A 14,051-nucleotide genomic window follows, 5' to 3' on the forward strand; every position below is an offset into this window, starting at 1 on the left:
GAAAGACTTTGTCTCAAAAGCACAAAAAAAAAAAAAAAAAAAAAAAAGACGACGACGAGGGGAAGAAGAAAAAGAGGAGGAAAAGAAGAAAAAGTGGAGAAAAATAAAACAAAAGAGTTACATACAGAATTACTGGCATACCTAGCAATTCCATTCTTAAGTATATACACAAAATAACTGAAATGAGGGATTCAAACAATACATATGCAAATGTACATAGTGGCATTATCTACAATAGCCAAAACGTGGAAAAAATTTTAAAAAATGGGGTGTATGAACTGGGGATATGGCTCAGTGGCACAACTCCTGCCTTGCATGCACAAGGTCCTAGGTTGAATTCTCAGCACCACAAAAATAAATAAAAAAATATTTTTAAAATGGGGTATTGGAGCTGGGGATTTAGCTCAACGGCATAAGCCTCCTGCCTTGCAAGCAGGCAGTCGTGAGTTCGATCCCTGGTACCAATAAAAACGAAAAAAAGACAAAAAAAAAAATTAAAAAAAATAAATAAAATGGGGTATACATACACAGAAATATTAATCAGTCATAAAAAAATGAAGTTCATAAAAACAAATGAAGGCTAACAACACAGAGGAAACTTGAAAATCTCGACTCACGAACGAATCAGACACAAAAGGACAAACAGCACACCAGACATGGTAGCTCATATCTGCAATCCCAACACTTGGGAAGCTGAGGGAAAATAATCACCTCAAGTTCAAAACCAAAACTGGGCTATACAATGAGTTCAAGGCCAGCCTGTCTCAAAAAAAAAAAAAAAAAAAAAAAGACAAATATCATATGATTACATTTTATATGAACTATATAGAATAGGCAAATTCATAATGACAAAAATAAATTAAAAATAACGGGGGGGGGGGCCTGGGGATTTAGCTCAGCAGCATAAGCGCCTGCCTTGCAAGTAGGCAGTCGTGAGTTCGATCCCTGGTACCGATAAAAAAAATGAAAAAGATCCAAAAAAAACAAAACAAAAAAAAAAAAACCAGGGGCTGGGAAAAGAATAGAGTTAGTGCTAAATAAGTTCAGAGTTTCTATCTCAGGAGACAGAAAAATTCTGCAGATAATGGTGTGGCTGCATTAGTATTACTGAATTATACACTTAAAAATGGATAAAATGGCCTACTTTATGTTACAGATATTTCATGACAAACACAGTCACACCCCTATAGCTCTACATGTCAGCAAAGCCTCATCTGGTCTTCCCTGATAAGACAAGTAGGGCCCTGGCACAGAGCTCAATGCAAATCATCAGAGGATTCTGTACTCTGGCTTCATGTCAGGCCAGAAGAAAGAAGTCTCTCTCTGCTAGCACAGAGTAAATGAGAAGAGTGAAGAACACAGACTCGGCTCTTTTTACTTGCCATTGATTTCTTAGAGGGAAAGTGAATTTTATGGTCTGGTAAGCCCACAGATGCTTTTAATAACAACCTCATAATACCCATGAACCAATGACTATGGAACTTGAACATTTCTAATTTAAGTTCCATCAATGGATGTCTCCAGATCGGAAGCGGTTGGAGCGAAAGAGAGAAAAGAGATATGGTCCCCAGTCCCAGGGCTGAGGAGGCTTGTGGGATCTAGGGAAAGGATGAACTCTGTTCCCACCCTCTTGGATGAAAGAGCCAGGCACTATGGCCCCTACCCCAGACCTCCAAGGAGCTCCTAGTATCTCATCTGATTGCTTGATCTTGACATCTAACACCTTAGCCACAGTTCTGCATTCTGGCAACCTTGTTCCTATCAGAACTTGTCCCAGATAAAAGAAATCAACCACCTCTACAAGGGACAAGACTCTGGGACAGTGGTTACGAAATGGACCCTGGGAGACAGCTTGGGAAAAACACTAACTGACACTGAGGTCTGAAATGACAGCTAATATTTGGCACTAGGGATTTCACTCCAAAGCCTAAAGGGCCCACTTTAAGTCATGATCCATCCTGACACTGGCTACTACGTGCAAATGTTCTCCCAGTAGCCATGCACCACTCTCCAGGTCCCTCTTCCAGAAGCCATGCAGCCATCCACTGAGACCAACTCTGTGCAGTGCCAGAGAGAAGACAGAGACCCAGCATTGTTCAGAGAAGAACAAGCCAGGAGGAAAAGGGGTTTGAAGCAAGATTTGCTCACACACAAAAAGATGGCTCTGAGTGTGGGTCACAAGATCCTTGTGTACCCACTGTCACCAGTACCATCAAAGCATCCAGAAAGCCCAGCAGACAGAAACCTGCATAACAATTTCCAAGGGTGGCCTTAGGTGCAGGTTCTATACTTCTCTAAAGGGCTCAGAGTCAGAGTCTCAAGCACCAAACGTTGACTTTCCAGAGCCTGCTGCATTCCAAAACAAAACGCATTGTACTTAACTAGAAGGTGATAGCCACTTGACACCCCAGATAATGTGAGAGGTTCCTACCAACTTCTTGCATCAGTAGCCTTTCAGTCCTAACCTCTACAAAACATTAAATACTACCTCTCTCGTTCTGTGTAATTACGAGGCTAGAGCACAGCTGTGCCTGGACACTACCTTTAACTCCCTAGTAGAGTATTCACACCCACCTGGGTGTGAGCGGACCATGCCTGTAATTCCAGCCCTATAGAAGGCTGAGGCAGGAAGATAGCAAATTCAAGCCCAGCTTAGGCAACTTAGCAACTTAGGCCAGACCTTGTTTCAAAATAAAGCATAAAAGAGTGAGACTGGAGAAGCAGTTCAGTGCAAAGGCCCTCAGTTCAATCTCCAGCAGAAAGAAGGGAAAAAAGGAAGGGAAGGAAGAAAGGAAAAGGAAGAAGGAAAGGAAGGGAAAGAAAGGGAAGAGAGAGAAAGAAGGTAACTGGATCTCACTTTGCTGGTTTTTAATGTTTCATGTAATGTCATTAAATTCAATCAGAGATCTTATTTAAGTAGCACACCCTTATATGGAAACTACATCCTAATGATTTTATAAGTATGAAATTATAAAAATCCTAATGATTTTACAAGTATGATATTATAAATTTATGATGTATTAAACCCCTTTCTGCTTGAAGCATCCATTTTTGCATTTGCCTCTACTGAAGCAATGTACAGTTACGATTGAAAGCGCCTCTCGACCTCGTCTCAGTCTAGGAAAATCCACACTTGTAATCTGAAGGGAAAGGTACGATAATTTTAGCGAGTTAATTCCAATCTACCACTTCCAGTGCAACCCCTGGTGAGAATAAAGGCACTAAGGCATATTTACACTTGTGAGGAACCAAGGGAATCCTAGGTCCAGCTACTAAGATGGCTAACCAGAAGAAAGGCTTCAACCTGGGGCAAACCAGGTTTCATTAATTCGTGAAATGGCAGTGGCTAGGGGATGAGTGTTGTGAGAGTGGCAGGAAGTATGTGAGTCATGTGAGCTGGGCTACGTAGGAGGTCTGAAATCACCTCAGCAATATATAGACAAGGGTACGCAAAAAGAATAATCTGCAAAACACAATTTGAGGTAGTATCTAATGTTTTGGGGTTGTTGCTTTAGCTCTGATATATAATATTTTATGCCCTGAGAAGTCATAGTCTCTTATTTCAAGGCTAGATCCCAGCTAACAGCATCGAGCTCACTCTCCCAATCCTCCCAACCGCCATGGCTCACACATTTTCTTGGGAGTTATAAGGTGGGGGCAAGTCTTGCTTGAAAGACTACATCAGCACCTCTGATTCACATTGCTTAAAGTCAACTGAGGGGTTAAGAAGAAGTCCTAGCCAGCGCTGTACATATCAATGTATGAAAATAGGGTTGGGCTGGGGATTTAGCTCAGTGGCATAAAGCACCTGCCTTGCAAGCAGGTGGTTGTGAGTTCGATCCCTGGTACCGATAAAAAAAAAAAAAAAAAAAAAAAATAGGGTCAAGTTTTGCCAAAATGGAGATAATAGCTCTTCTTTTAAGGAGAGCTATCATCGATGGTCCTCCACAAATAACAATAAACCTCCATTTGTTTAAATGTGTATCTCTGTGTCCCTGTACTTTTTCTTTTTCAGATAGCAAGCTGGTCTCAAACTCCTGAGCTTAAGTGATCCTCCTGCCTGAGTCTCCCAAGTAGCTGAGACTACAGCACACACCACCACACCTGGCTCTATTTTTAAAACGTACATTATGTCAGGTTTTGAAAAGTCCTATGTATTTTCTTTTTAGTTAAAAATTATCTAACAAGGGGCTGGGGATTTAGCTCAGCAGCATAAGCACCTGCCTTGCAAGCAGGTGGTCGTGAGTTCAATACCCAGTACCAGAAAAAAGAAAAAGAAAAAAAAAAGACAAAAAAAAAAAATTATCTAGCAGCTGGGATACAGCTCCATGGTTGAGTGCTTACTTAGCATGCCTAAGGCCCTGGATTCAAACCCCAGCACAGGTTTAAAAAAAAAAAAGGTAATTTTAGGTAAAATAAATTTTTTTTTATTTTAAAAGAGCAAATATAAACTATAGCATAGGAGCACATACATCCTAGCACCAAGGAGGCTGAGGCAGGAGGATAGCCTCCAATTTAAAACAAGTCCAGACTATGTAATAAATTCAAGGTGAGCCTAAATTATACAGCAAAACCATGTCTCAAAAACTGTACCTTCCAGGTATGGTGTCGCACACCTGTAATCCCAGTACTCAGGAGGCCAAGACAGATTGCTACAAGTTCGGGACCATCTTGGGCTACAAAGTGAGCTCAAGACCAGCCTGAATTGCATAGAGACCCAGTCCAAAGTAGACAAAAAACAAAACAAAACAAAACAAAAAAACTATACCTAACTGAAGGAAAGAAGGAATAAATAAAAATTAACAAATATAAGCCAAGTGTGGCAGTGTATGCCTGTAATTCCAGCAATTGGGCAACGAAAGCAGGAAGATTTTGAGTTTCAAACCAGCTTAGGTAATTTTGCGAGATTGTGTTTCAAAATAAAAAGAGCAAATATAGGGGCTGGGGATTTAGCTCAGCGGCATAAGCGCCTGCCTTGCAAGCGGGCAGTCGTGAGTTCGATCCCCGGTACCGATAAAAACGAAAAAGACAAAAAAAAAGGAAACAAAACCTTCTATAAAATAATAATTTAAAAAATAGTGGCTGTCAAAATTCAGACCTATGACTTTGAGTGGTTACCTCTTCTACTCATCAAATCATCTGCTCTGCTTCTTTCCTCTTGGTTCAGTTCCACCTTGGCACTGCTCAGTAGAAGAAAAGAGCTGAGCCCTTGGACCATCTGGGCACAGCTGCTCTTCTCTCCCTTCTTCTCATCTTCTAACCACTACCCTGAGGGCTAGTAGGTTTCATCTCAGGATGAAACTGACCCAAAGTGTATAGCTGCCTGGTGTGTTATACACAGAAAAACTGAGGCTCTGGATGAAAATGAATGCTGCTATCAAGCAGTAATATTGACCACGGAAGCTAAGGATGTAAAAGGGCTAAAAATGCCCTGGCATGAGCCATTCTTAACCTATAAACATCCCTGAAATCCCAAGCCATCTCTAAATCCATAAGGGAGACAGGAAGACAGGTAGAAGAGGAATGCAAAAGACTTCCTCAGCCCCTCTCCCATGTCCTTACATAGTCCAAGACGCCTCTTATACTCCTTTGGTGACAGAAGGGCTGGGTTCTGCTCTCTCACCAAGTCTCTAGACTCATTTCTTTTTTTCTTTTTGTTTTATTAAGGCAAGGTCTCGCTACTTTTTTAAGGCAAGTTCAGGCTCTGAACTCACTGCGTAGCTCAGGCTGCTCCAGACTCTCAGAAATCCTCTTGCCTCAGCCTCCCAAGTGCCAGGATTACAGGTTTTGCACCACCATGCCCAGCTTCTTTTTCTTTTCATTCATTTGTTTTTGCAGTCCCAAGGGTTCAATTTATGGCCTTCACACTGAACTACATGTCCATTCCTTTTTTATTTTGAGGCAAGTTCTCACTAAGTCACTAAATTGACCAGGCTGAGCTCAAATTTGTGATCCTCCTGCCTCGGCCTTTAAGAGCGCTGAGATGACTGGTGTGCAACACCACGCTCAAAAGCCTTACTTCCTGCAACACTGCCACATTCACAATTTTATCACAACAAAATAACATTGACTATCCAGGATTTATAAAGTCATTTTATGTGAACGTTGAACAAAATTTCTAGAGAAGCAGAGGGACTTGTGTTTAGACGCAGTTATCCAACCTGGTGCCCCGTCCCTTCTTTTCAACTTGACCCTTAACCACAGACCCACTCCACAGCCCTTTCTTTTGTCCTGAGATGAAACCTACTAGCCTTCGGGGTGGTGGTTGGAAGATGAGAAGTAGGGAGAGAAGGGCAGCTGTGCCCAGATGGTCCAGCATGGGAATGCCACATGGTAACTGCCACTCACAGTTACTAAATTCACCTTCTTGCTTTCCTTTTAGCAGGGAATCTCCCCTTTGTATGGATCCACCTAGAGAAAAGACCAAATATTCCAGAGAATGAACAAATAATCTCTGACCAAGGAAGGCCTCAGTTATGAAGCAGCTCCCCACTCCTAGCTCACTACTGGGGCCTGGGTGGCAACAAACAGCAACTAAGGAGATCCCATCAGAAAAGCAGACTCCAGTTCTCCACCCGGCACAACAACTAAGGCCCCAGAGTGCCCAACCTAGACCAAGACGTTAACTCCTCACACAGGTGAACCATACAACACTGAGAGGATCCAGAGCCCAAATAGTCCATGGCTCCAGAAACTGCACAGTGTGCCCCTGGGAAACCAAAGTTCATTCAGCATCCACCTGAGAAGCCATCAGCTCCAGAGCAAAGTCAAGGACAACAGCGGGGCAAGGACAGCCCACACTTCTGGGGTCAGGCACGACAAGGCCTTTGCCAGTCCACAGATAAGCACTGAACTTCTCAAAAGCACTGTAAAATACAGAGACTAGAATGTGGTGGGGCCACACAGGCCAGCTCTAGCCTGGAAGGGCCTGGGCTCTTGGGGTTCTCCAGGCAAGAAGGTGGCAGGTGAGATCTAATTCACTGAATGGCTCTCTGACCTTCCAAGGAAAAATCACTTTGGGTAATCCTGACTCATGAGAGGGAAATGCTTGGTATAAAGCATGGGATAATGATGATGTCTTTCAGATGGGAGTTAGCAAACCAAACTACTGGAGAAATCCAGTACAACTGGAGTCTCTTTACCTCCAAGAAGCCTCCCAGACTACCAGTTTTCAGCATCCCTATCCTGTACTTCACCACACCAGGAGAATGGCCAGCAGAAAGAGACACTGACATGAGGCAACTGTGCCCCAGGCAAAGTACCTAAAGTCAGTGGTCTGCAATGGACAGGACTCTCAAGCAGAGGGGCCTGGTACATCAGACCATCAGTCTCTTCCAGCCAGTTCCCACACACTGCTACTTCCCTTGGGTCAAAGGGCTTTTTAGTATGGCTCCTGCCTACCTCATGTTATGTGCTAACACTTTTTGCTACTGTTGTTTTAAAATAGGGTTTCGTTATGCTGCCTTAAATAAGATGGCCTTAAATGCCTGGAGCCAAGAGATCCTCCAGCCTCAGCCTCCTGAGTAGCTGGACTACAGGCACGCCACTGTGCCTAGTTTGGCTTCCATATCTTTTTATGTACTATGTCTTCTGCCCACAGCATCTTCTCAATTTGTTTATTTAAAACACTAACTTCTTTCCTTTTCACCTCTTCTAAGAAGCTGTGCCCAAATTCCCAGATAAGAAGTCTACCCTGGGGGCCACCCAGGGAGGTTGTATACAGGGGTGTATCTATCTCTTCTCTAAGTAGGCCTTGTTCCTGTGCTCTTGGGAGTCAGGCCTGAGACAAAGCAATGGGTGCTCATCCTAGTGTGAAGATGAGTATCCTGCTGCTGGCTATAATCAGTCAACTGCAGGAGCAAGCAAGAGCTGGCTGGCTACGGCCAGATCCCTGCTCCAGGCCCCAACTGCAGAGGAGAACACCCCTGTCTCACCACACCATCCAGTGCTCTAGCCCAGGCTTGCTGTTCTTGGGTAGAGCTACCCATCACATGTTGGAGGCCTCTGCCGCTGGGATGATGTTACAGTCTATTTTGAGGGTCACACTGGAGCATCTGTCAGCAGGGCCAACCACACCCTCCATGTGTCATCACTAAGAGCCAGAGACACCCACAGGTCCAGAAAATCTGTCTGAAGAAGTTGCTTCCCTTTCAGGGACCCTCAGCTTCAGGGCCTCCTTAGCTTCCTAGAAAGATCAGCCTGGATGCTTCTTACCTCCTGGCACTCCTGGCAGGACTCAGATTTGTCCTCACCCTACCAGATCTGTTCCTGGAGTTCTCAACTCTGGTGACTTGGCAAATTGCAGCCAAAGCCCAACAGTCTGCGCCAAGCTCTTAGCTCCAACACAGCAGCTCCTTCACAGCTCCCCTACACCTGTGGGAACTGCCCAAAAAGCCCAACACCCTAATGCTGGGCTCATTTCTCTTCAGACTCACAGGTCCTGACTATTGGGAAACTCCTACTCACCCCTCACAACTGTGCCCAGGCTCTGACTTACTTATTTATTTATTTATTTACTTACTTACTTACTGTCTTTTTGAGAAAAGGTCTCACTGTGCAGTTTGGACTGGCCTTGAGCTCACTTTGCAACCCAGACTGGTCTCAAACTTGCAACAATCCCTCCTGCCTCAGCCTCCGAAAGTGCTGGGACTACTGGCATGCGCCACCATGCTATTTTCCAACTCCTGTTGCAAAGACTCTTGGAACCCACTCTCTTCTGAGCAGGCCACAGCTCTCTGAGGACAAGGTTGGCCCATCCTAGTTTTACATCTCTGCTTCTGGCACAGAGCCTGGTACATGTTAAAGACAGATAAATACTCTATGTACCCTATAAATGAAACTTTCCTAATCAGCTTTCTGTGTTGGTCTACAAAAAGACATTGCTGTGCTGGACAGTGAGATGCCTATAATCCCAAACATTCACAAGGTTGAGGAAAGGAGGATCACAAGTTTGAGGCCAGCCTGGGAAATTCAATGAGACAAGCTCTCAAAATAAAATTTAAAAAGGGTTGTTCATATAATTTCAGGACATAGGAAGCTGAGGCTGAGGCAGGAGGATCACTGCAAGTTCAAAGCCAGCCTGAACTAAAAAGGGAGACTCTGACTCAAAAACACAAAACAAACATAGTGACTTCGAGGCCAGCTTGAAATATTGTACACAGTGAGTCATTGTCTGAGGAATAAAAAAAACTGTTGGGGATACAGCTTGGTTATAGTATAGTGTATGAGATTCTGAGTTTAATGCTCAGAACTGAGAAGAAAAAAAAATATATAGACATTGAGACAATAAAGGCATTTCTGGTTGGGCATGGTGCTACATGCCTATAATCCCAGTACTCAGGAGACTGAGGCAGGAGGACTGCCATGAATTCGAGGTCAGCATGGGGAGTTCAAAGCCAACCTGAACCACATAGGAAGATCCTGTCTCAAAAAACAAAATAAAACAAACAAACAAAATAAAGACATTTATAAAGAACTATGACACTATAAAATAGAATTTTTTTGGGTATACCCAAAAAAGCCAGGCATGGTGGCACACTCCTGTAATCCCAGCACTTGGGAGGCTGAGACAGGAGAGTTGTTTGCAAGTTCAAGACAAGTCTGATGACCTCAAGGCCAGCCTGAACTACCCGGTGAGACCATGAAACCTTGTCTCAAAAAGACAAAAAAAAAAAGAAGAAGAAGAAGAAGTATACCCAAAACTACAGAAAAATCTACACTAAATTGATCAAGCACTGCATACTATACTTCCCTAGCTCCGCTTAGCACTGACCATCTTTGAGTTCTGTGCCCAACTCTGCTACTCATAAGTATCAAACAGGACATTCCTTCACCGTAATTCAGGGAAGGAATGCAAGAGCAGCCCTGATAGGGAAAGGAGGCAGTAATAGCTTGGACACATACATCCAGGACCAGGCGAGGACATCTGACAACTTAGGCTACTCCACTGAACATCCATTAGTCACAGTCAGGGAAGGCCGCCCAAGATTCCAGGGATTCAAGGCTCAACCAAAAAACATACCCATCCTCATTTGCTCCAGCCATTTCCTAGAGATGCTTATGAGGCTCAAACTAGATAATCAGGAAAGCATACAATTAATTATCGTTTGGGTCATAGACCAAGCCAGGATCACAAATAGCTTTAGCACTGACAGGAAACAGGAAGCAACTTGGTTGATACCTGCCTGCCCTGTAACTGCTATTGGACACTTTAAAATCACACCTGGACTAGATCAACATCTGACGTATCTCAGCTATGGGAAGGCTTTCAGATTCCACAGAGTAGCCATGAGGGGTCATTCATACACTCATCATGTAACTATGATCAGATGCAGCAGACCATTGTAGGTAAACATGACCTGGGCCTTTTTGAAAACTGAGCTTACATGGGCTGAAGATGTAATCCAGCAATACAACATTTGCCTAGCATGTATGAGGCCTAGGAGATGATGTCTAGCACCAGAAAACAACAACAACAACAAAGCACACCCACAATCTCAGCACTCAGAAGACTGAAGTAGGAGGATCACTAAAGTAGGAGTTCAAAGCCAGTCTACATTACAAAGTAAAACCCTGTTGCAGAGTATGGTGACACACACCTGTAACCCCAGCATTTGGGAGGCAGAGGCAGGGGAGGATGAGTCTGAGACCAGCCTGCTACAAAATGAGTTCAAAGCCAGCCTAAACTGCACAGTGAAACCCTGTCTCAAAAAGACCAAAAAAAAGTAAGATCCTATCTCAGAACAAAACCATAAACAAATAAAACAAGACCTGAGGCTTCCAGTTATATTTACCAAATGTAAAAATGCTAGGAATAGGGGGGCTGGGGATTTAGCTCAGTGGCATAAGTGCCCGCCTTGCAAGCAGGCAGTCGTGAGTTCCATCCCCGGTACCGACAAAAAAGAAAAAGACAAAAAAGACAAAAAAAAAAAAAAAATGCTAGGAATAGAGCCAGGCATGGTAGTGCATGCCTTAATACCAGCACTTGGGAGGCTGAGGCAGGAGAATCACTGTGAGTTCAAGACCAGCCTGGGCTACAAAGTGAGATCAAGGCCAACCTGAACTCCACTGTCTCAAACAAAGAAAGTATGAAAATAAGAGCAGGGAAGAGGAGGGAGAGAATGGAAGGAGGAAAAGAAGGGATGGAGGGGGGAGAGGGAGAAAAGAAAGAAGAGAGGCAGGCAGGAAAAAAATGTTAAAAGCCAATCAAAGGAATCTAGGTCTCTAAGTTTAAACACTTGCCTTTCTGAAAAGTCATTCTTGTCTATTACTAGCTCAACTACAATACACAATATCTACAATACTATAAGGAGTACAGAGAAACTATTCTCCTCCCTAGAATTTTAGGAAATGCCCTTCAGTTTCATTGGAAATACTATGAGACTCTAGCATCAATATCCTAATCAACACTTTTCAAGTTGTTTGTTTTAAGAGACCATTTTTATTCACACAAATTAAGATGTATTCAATAAATGTGTTCTATCAGATGGTGGAAAGGAAATTAGACTTTAAAATCCTCCAATAAATGTTTCTTAGTCAGGCATGGTGGCTCATGCCTGTAATCTCAGTACTCAGGAGGCTGAAGCAGGAGGGTAAATGCATGTCTGAGGCCAGCCTGGGATACATAGTAAGATCCTGTATCCAAAAACAAACAAAGAAATGAAAGCTTTCTATCTGTAAGTGTATTAGATAGGGACAAAAGCAAAAGATTCCATGATTAGAATTTTAGAATCATCAAGTTCTAGGGCTACAAGCAGCTTGGATGCTGACGTAGCTCCCCATAGTACAACTAAGGAGACTGAAGTCCAGGATCTATTCAAACCCACAGAGTCCTTGCAGGAAGGGGAATTACAAATCACTAAGAAAGCAAGCAAAGTTCTGCTTCTAGCAGTCCTGCCCTCTGCACAATCCATCTCAGACATTTTGCATGTATCACAAGAGGACACCTCTTAGGATAGAAGAATTATTCTAAACACTCAGGAGCAGACATACTTCGGGTTAGCACAAAGGTCACCGGTAGTACTGGCAAACTTCCCACACCAGACCTAAGGTCTGACAAAGAAAGCTTTTCCAAGGCAGTTGCAGTCATGTTATTTCATAGCTTAAACAGACTGTTTTGCTTAAACAAACTGCTTTGTGACACTTGCTTAAAAAACAAACAAACAAAAAGGAAAGACTGGGAAAAGAAGAAAATGAAAATTATCCCCTCCGATGGCCCATGTCTGTTTGTATCATTCTAAAATAGGGAGTCTCCCTGATGCTGACTTTAATGAGGACCTTTCTTAAGCTGGTCCAACTGGTGTTCAAGTCCCTGAACAGAAAAACAAGTTTATGAGCAGCAAGGTCACCTGACTCTGACCATGTGTATGGTGTTTACCCCGAGATGAGAGTGGTCACTACAGCTTTGATGAATGCTACAAAGACTCTACTACCCCTTTGAAGCCTAATGGGGCCTCTACATAACTAAATGCTATAAAATAAGGGACCTTGACTGCAAAGGGAAGGAAGTCACAAACACCACACACTAGCTGGGGAAACCCCATTTTGGATGCTGAATTGTTAATACAAACATGTTACTTGTCTCCCTGTTCTGTAAAGTATTTAATTACATCATCTAAAAAATGTCCCCTGCTTTACCCACAACATGCCTACTTACTTAGACCTCATCTGACAGACAGGGGACAGCGGCACCCTAGACCCAAGCACTAAAGCAGCTTAAGTCAGTCACAAGTAACACCCAGGAAACCTCAAATTCAGAACACAGATACAGGTCAAGGTGCTTACCCATCTCTTCCTTTGCTGACGATCTTCACTTCAAAGTAATAAATACCACAGGCAGCAGGTATAGGGTGGGTAGCACGCACTGAGGCTGCATCTTTGTGATTTTTGCCATGACCTAATGAGATAGGGCAAGGTAGAAATTTCAGAAGGAAATGCAAAACTAAACTTCACTCTTCTCTGCTCCACGGTAACTTCACCCGTCTTTGGACAAAGGAAACCCTTACACAGTCTGAGGAATAACCAGACGACTGAGTAAACACACATGCCTTGCACCTTTGGCACATCTCCTGAGACTAGCAGGCCTGAGACATTGTTTTCCATAACAACAAGACTACAGGCAATGTGGGAGCACGTGAGAGACACCCAAGTGCTGCTGGCAGTCTCTCCAGAACTCAGGCAGTTTGGAAATCCATGGGAAAGAAGCAACGGACATGGAAGTCATTCTCATCACCAACAACTTTAGAACATAACGCCATTCCCGTTCTGGGATGACTGGCAGGCAGATCAGCCCATGCACTTCTGGCTAATGGTGGGAGATGTTACCACCTCTTTTTTTCAGTCACTCCTTAAACAAAGCAGTGGCCCAGCTTGAGTTGGGAGTCAGCCTAGGACATGCAGGGAGGCCCTAAAGTGGAGGATCCAACCCAGTCTTGGGTTTGGACACCTGTTGCAGTACTCTCGACGTCGGGTGTCTCAAGACAGAGCAAATCAGGCAGTCAACCTTCGGCCTGATCAATCCTACCACTCTGGACACACCACAGGGACCAAGGCCCAATCTGGGGCACCCAGGCAGGGAAAGGAACATGATGGAGCAGGAGTGAGGCAGCAGAGCCGCCCCGCAGACGCTCTGCACTATTGCCCCAGCGGTGAGACGGGACGATACCTTTGTAGTGGACACGAAGGTTGCCCTGGGAGAGGCCGATGTAGTTGTACTTGTCCTTGGGGCTCCAGGAACGCGGCAGCGGCGTCTCGTGCTGGTTGACTGCAGGGTACAGACGTTGCAAGCGCTGGCTCAGCTCTTGCTCCCCGGGGGATGGCAGCCCGCCCCCAGCGCCCCCGCCTGAGGAGTCCCCAGCCTGCGGGCTCCCAGCTCCCGGGTCCGCCGTCGCCGCCGCCATCTTGGAGGGAGCTGCTATTGTGTCACTGGGGGCGGGGAAGAAAGGGACCAGATCCGCCCCTCTTAGCCAATAGCCCGCGAGCCTCCCGGGGCCGCAGGGAAACCGAGTCCGAGTCCCGCACCTCTCTTTGGACACTGCCACGCCTCGCAACAT

At 44.4% G+C, this 14,051-nt stretch overlaps 1 protein-coding gene across 1 annotated transcript in view; it reads right to left on the minus strand.

Annotated features, from left to right (window-relative positions):
- Ranbp10 (RAN binding protein 10) overlaps positions 1 to 13,916 on the minus strand; it is a 77,485-nt gene extending 63,569 nt beyond the window's left edge. Inside the window, exons 1-2 of the mRNA XM_003472148.5 lie at positions 13,664 to 13,916; positions 12,784 to 12,895 (exon numbers count right to left, since the gene is read on the minus strand). Coding sequence (XP_003472196.2) covers positions 12,784 to 12,895; positions 13,664 to 13,898 — 347 coding nt within the window. The 5' untranslated portion in view covers positions 13,899 to 13,916. The remainder of the gene's footprint in view (positions 1 to 12,783; positions 12,896 to 13,663) is intronic.
- Between the last annotated feature and the right edge of the window lie 135 nt (positions 13,917 to 14,051).

Source organism: Cavia porcellus, unplaced genomic scaffold, assembly GCF_034190915.1.
Source record: "Cavia porcellus strain 051 isolate PalLab524CR breed Dunkin Hartley unplaced genomic scaffold, mCavPor4.1 scaffold_4, whole genome shotgun sequence".
NCBI classification, from domain to species: Eukaryota; Metazoa; Chordata; class Mammalia; order Rodentia; family Caviidae; genus Cavia; species Cavia porcellus.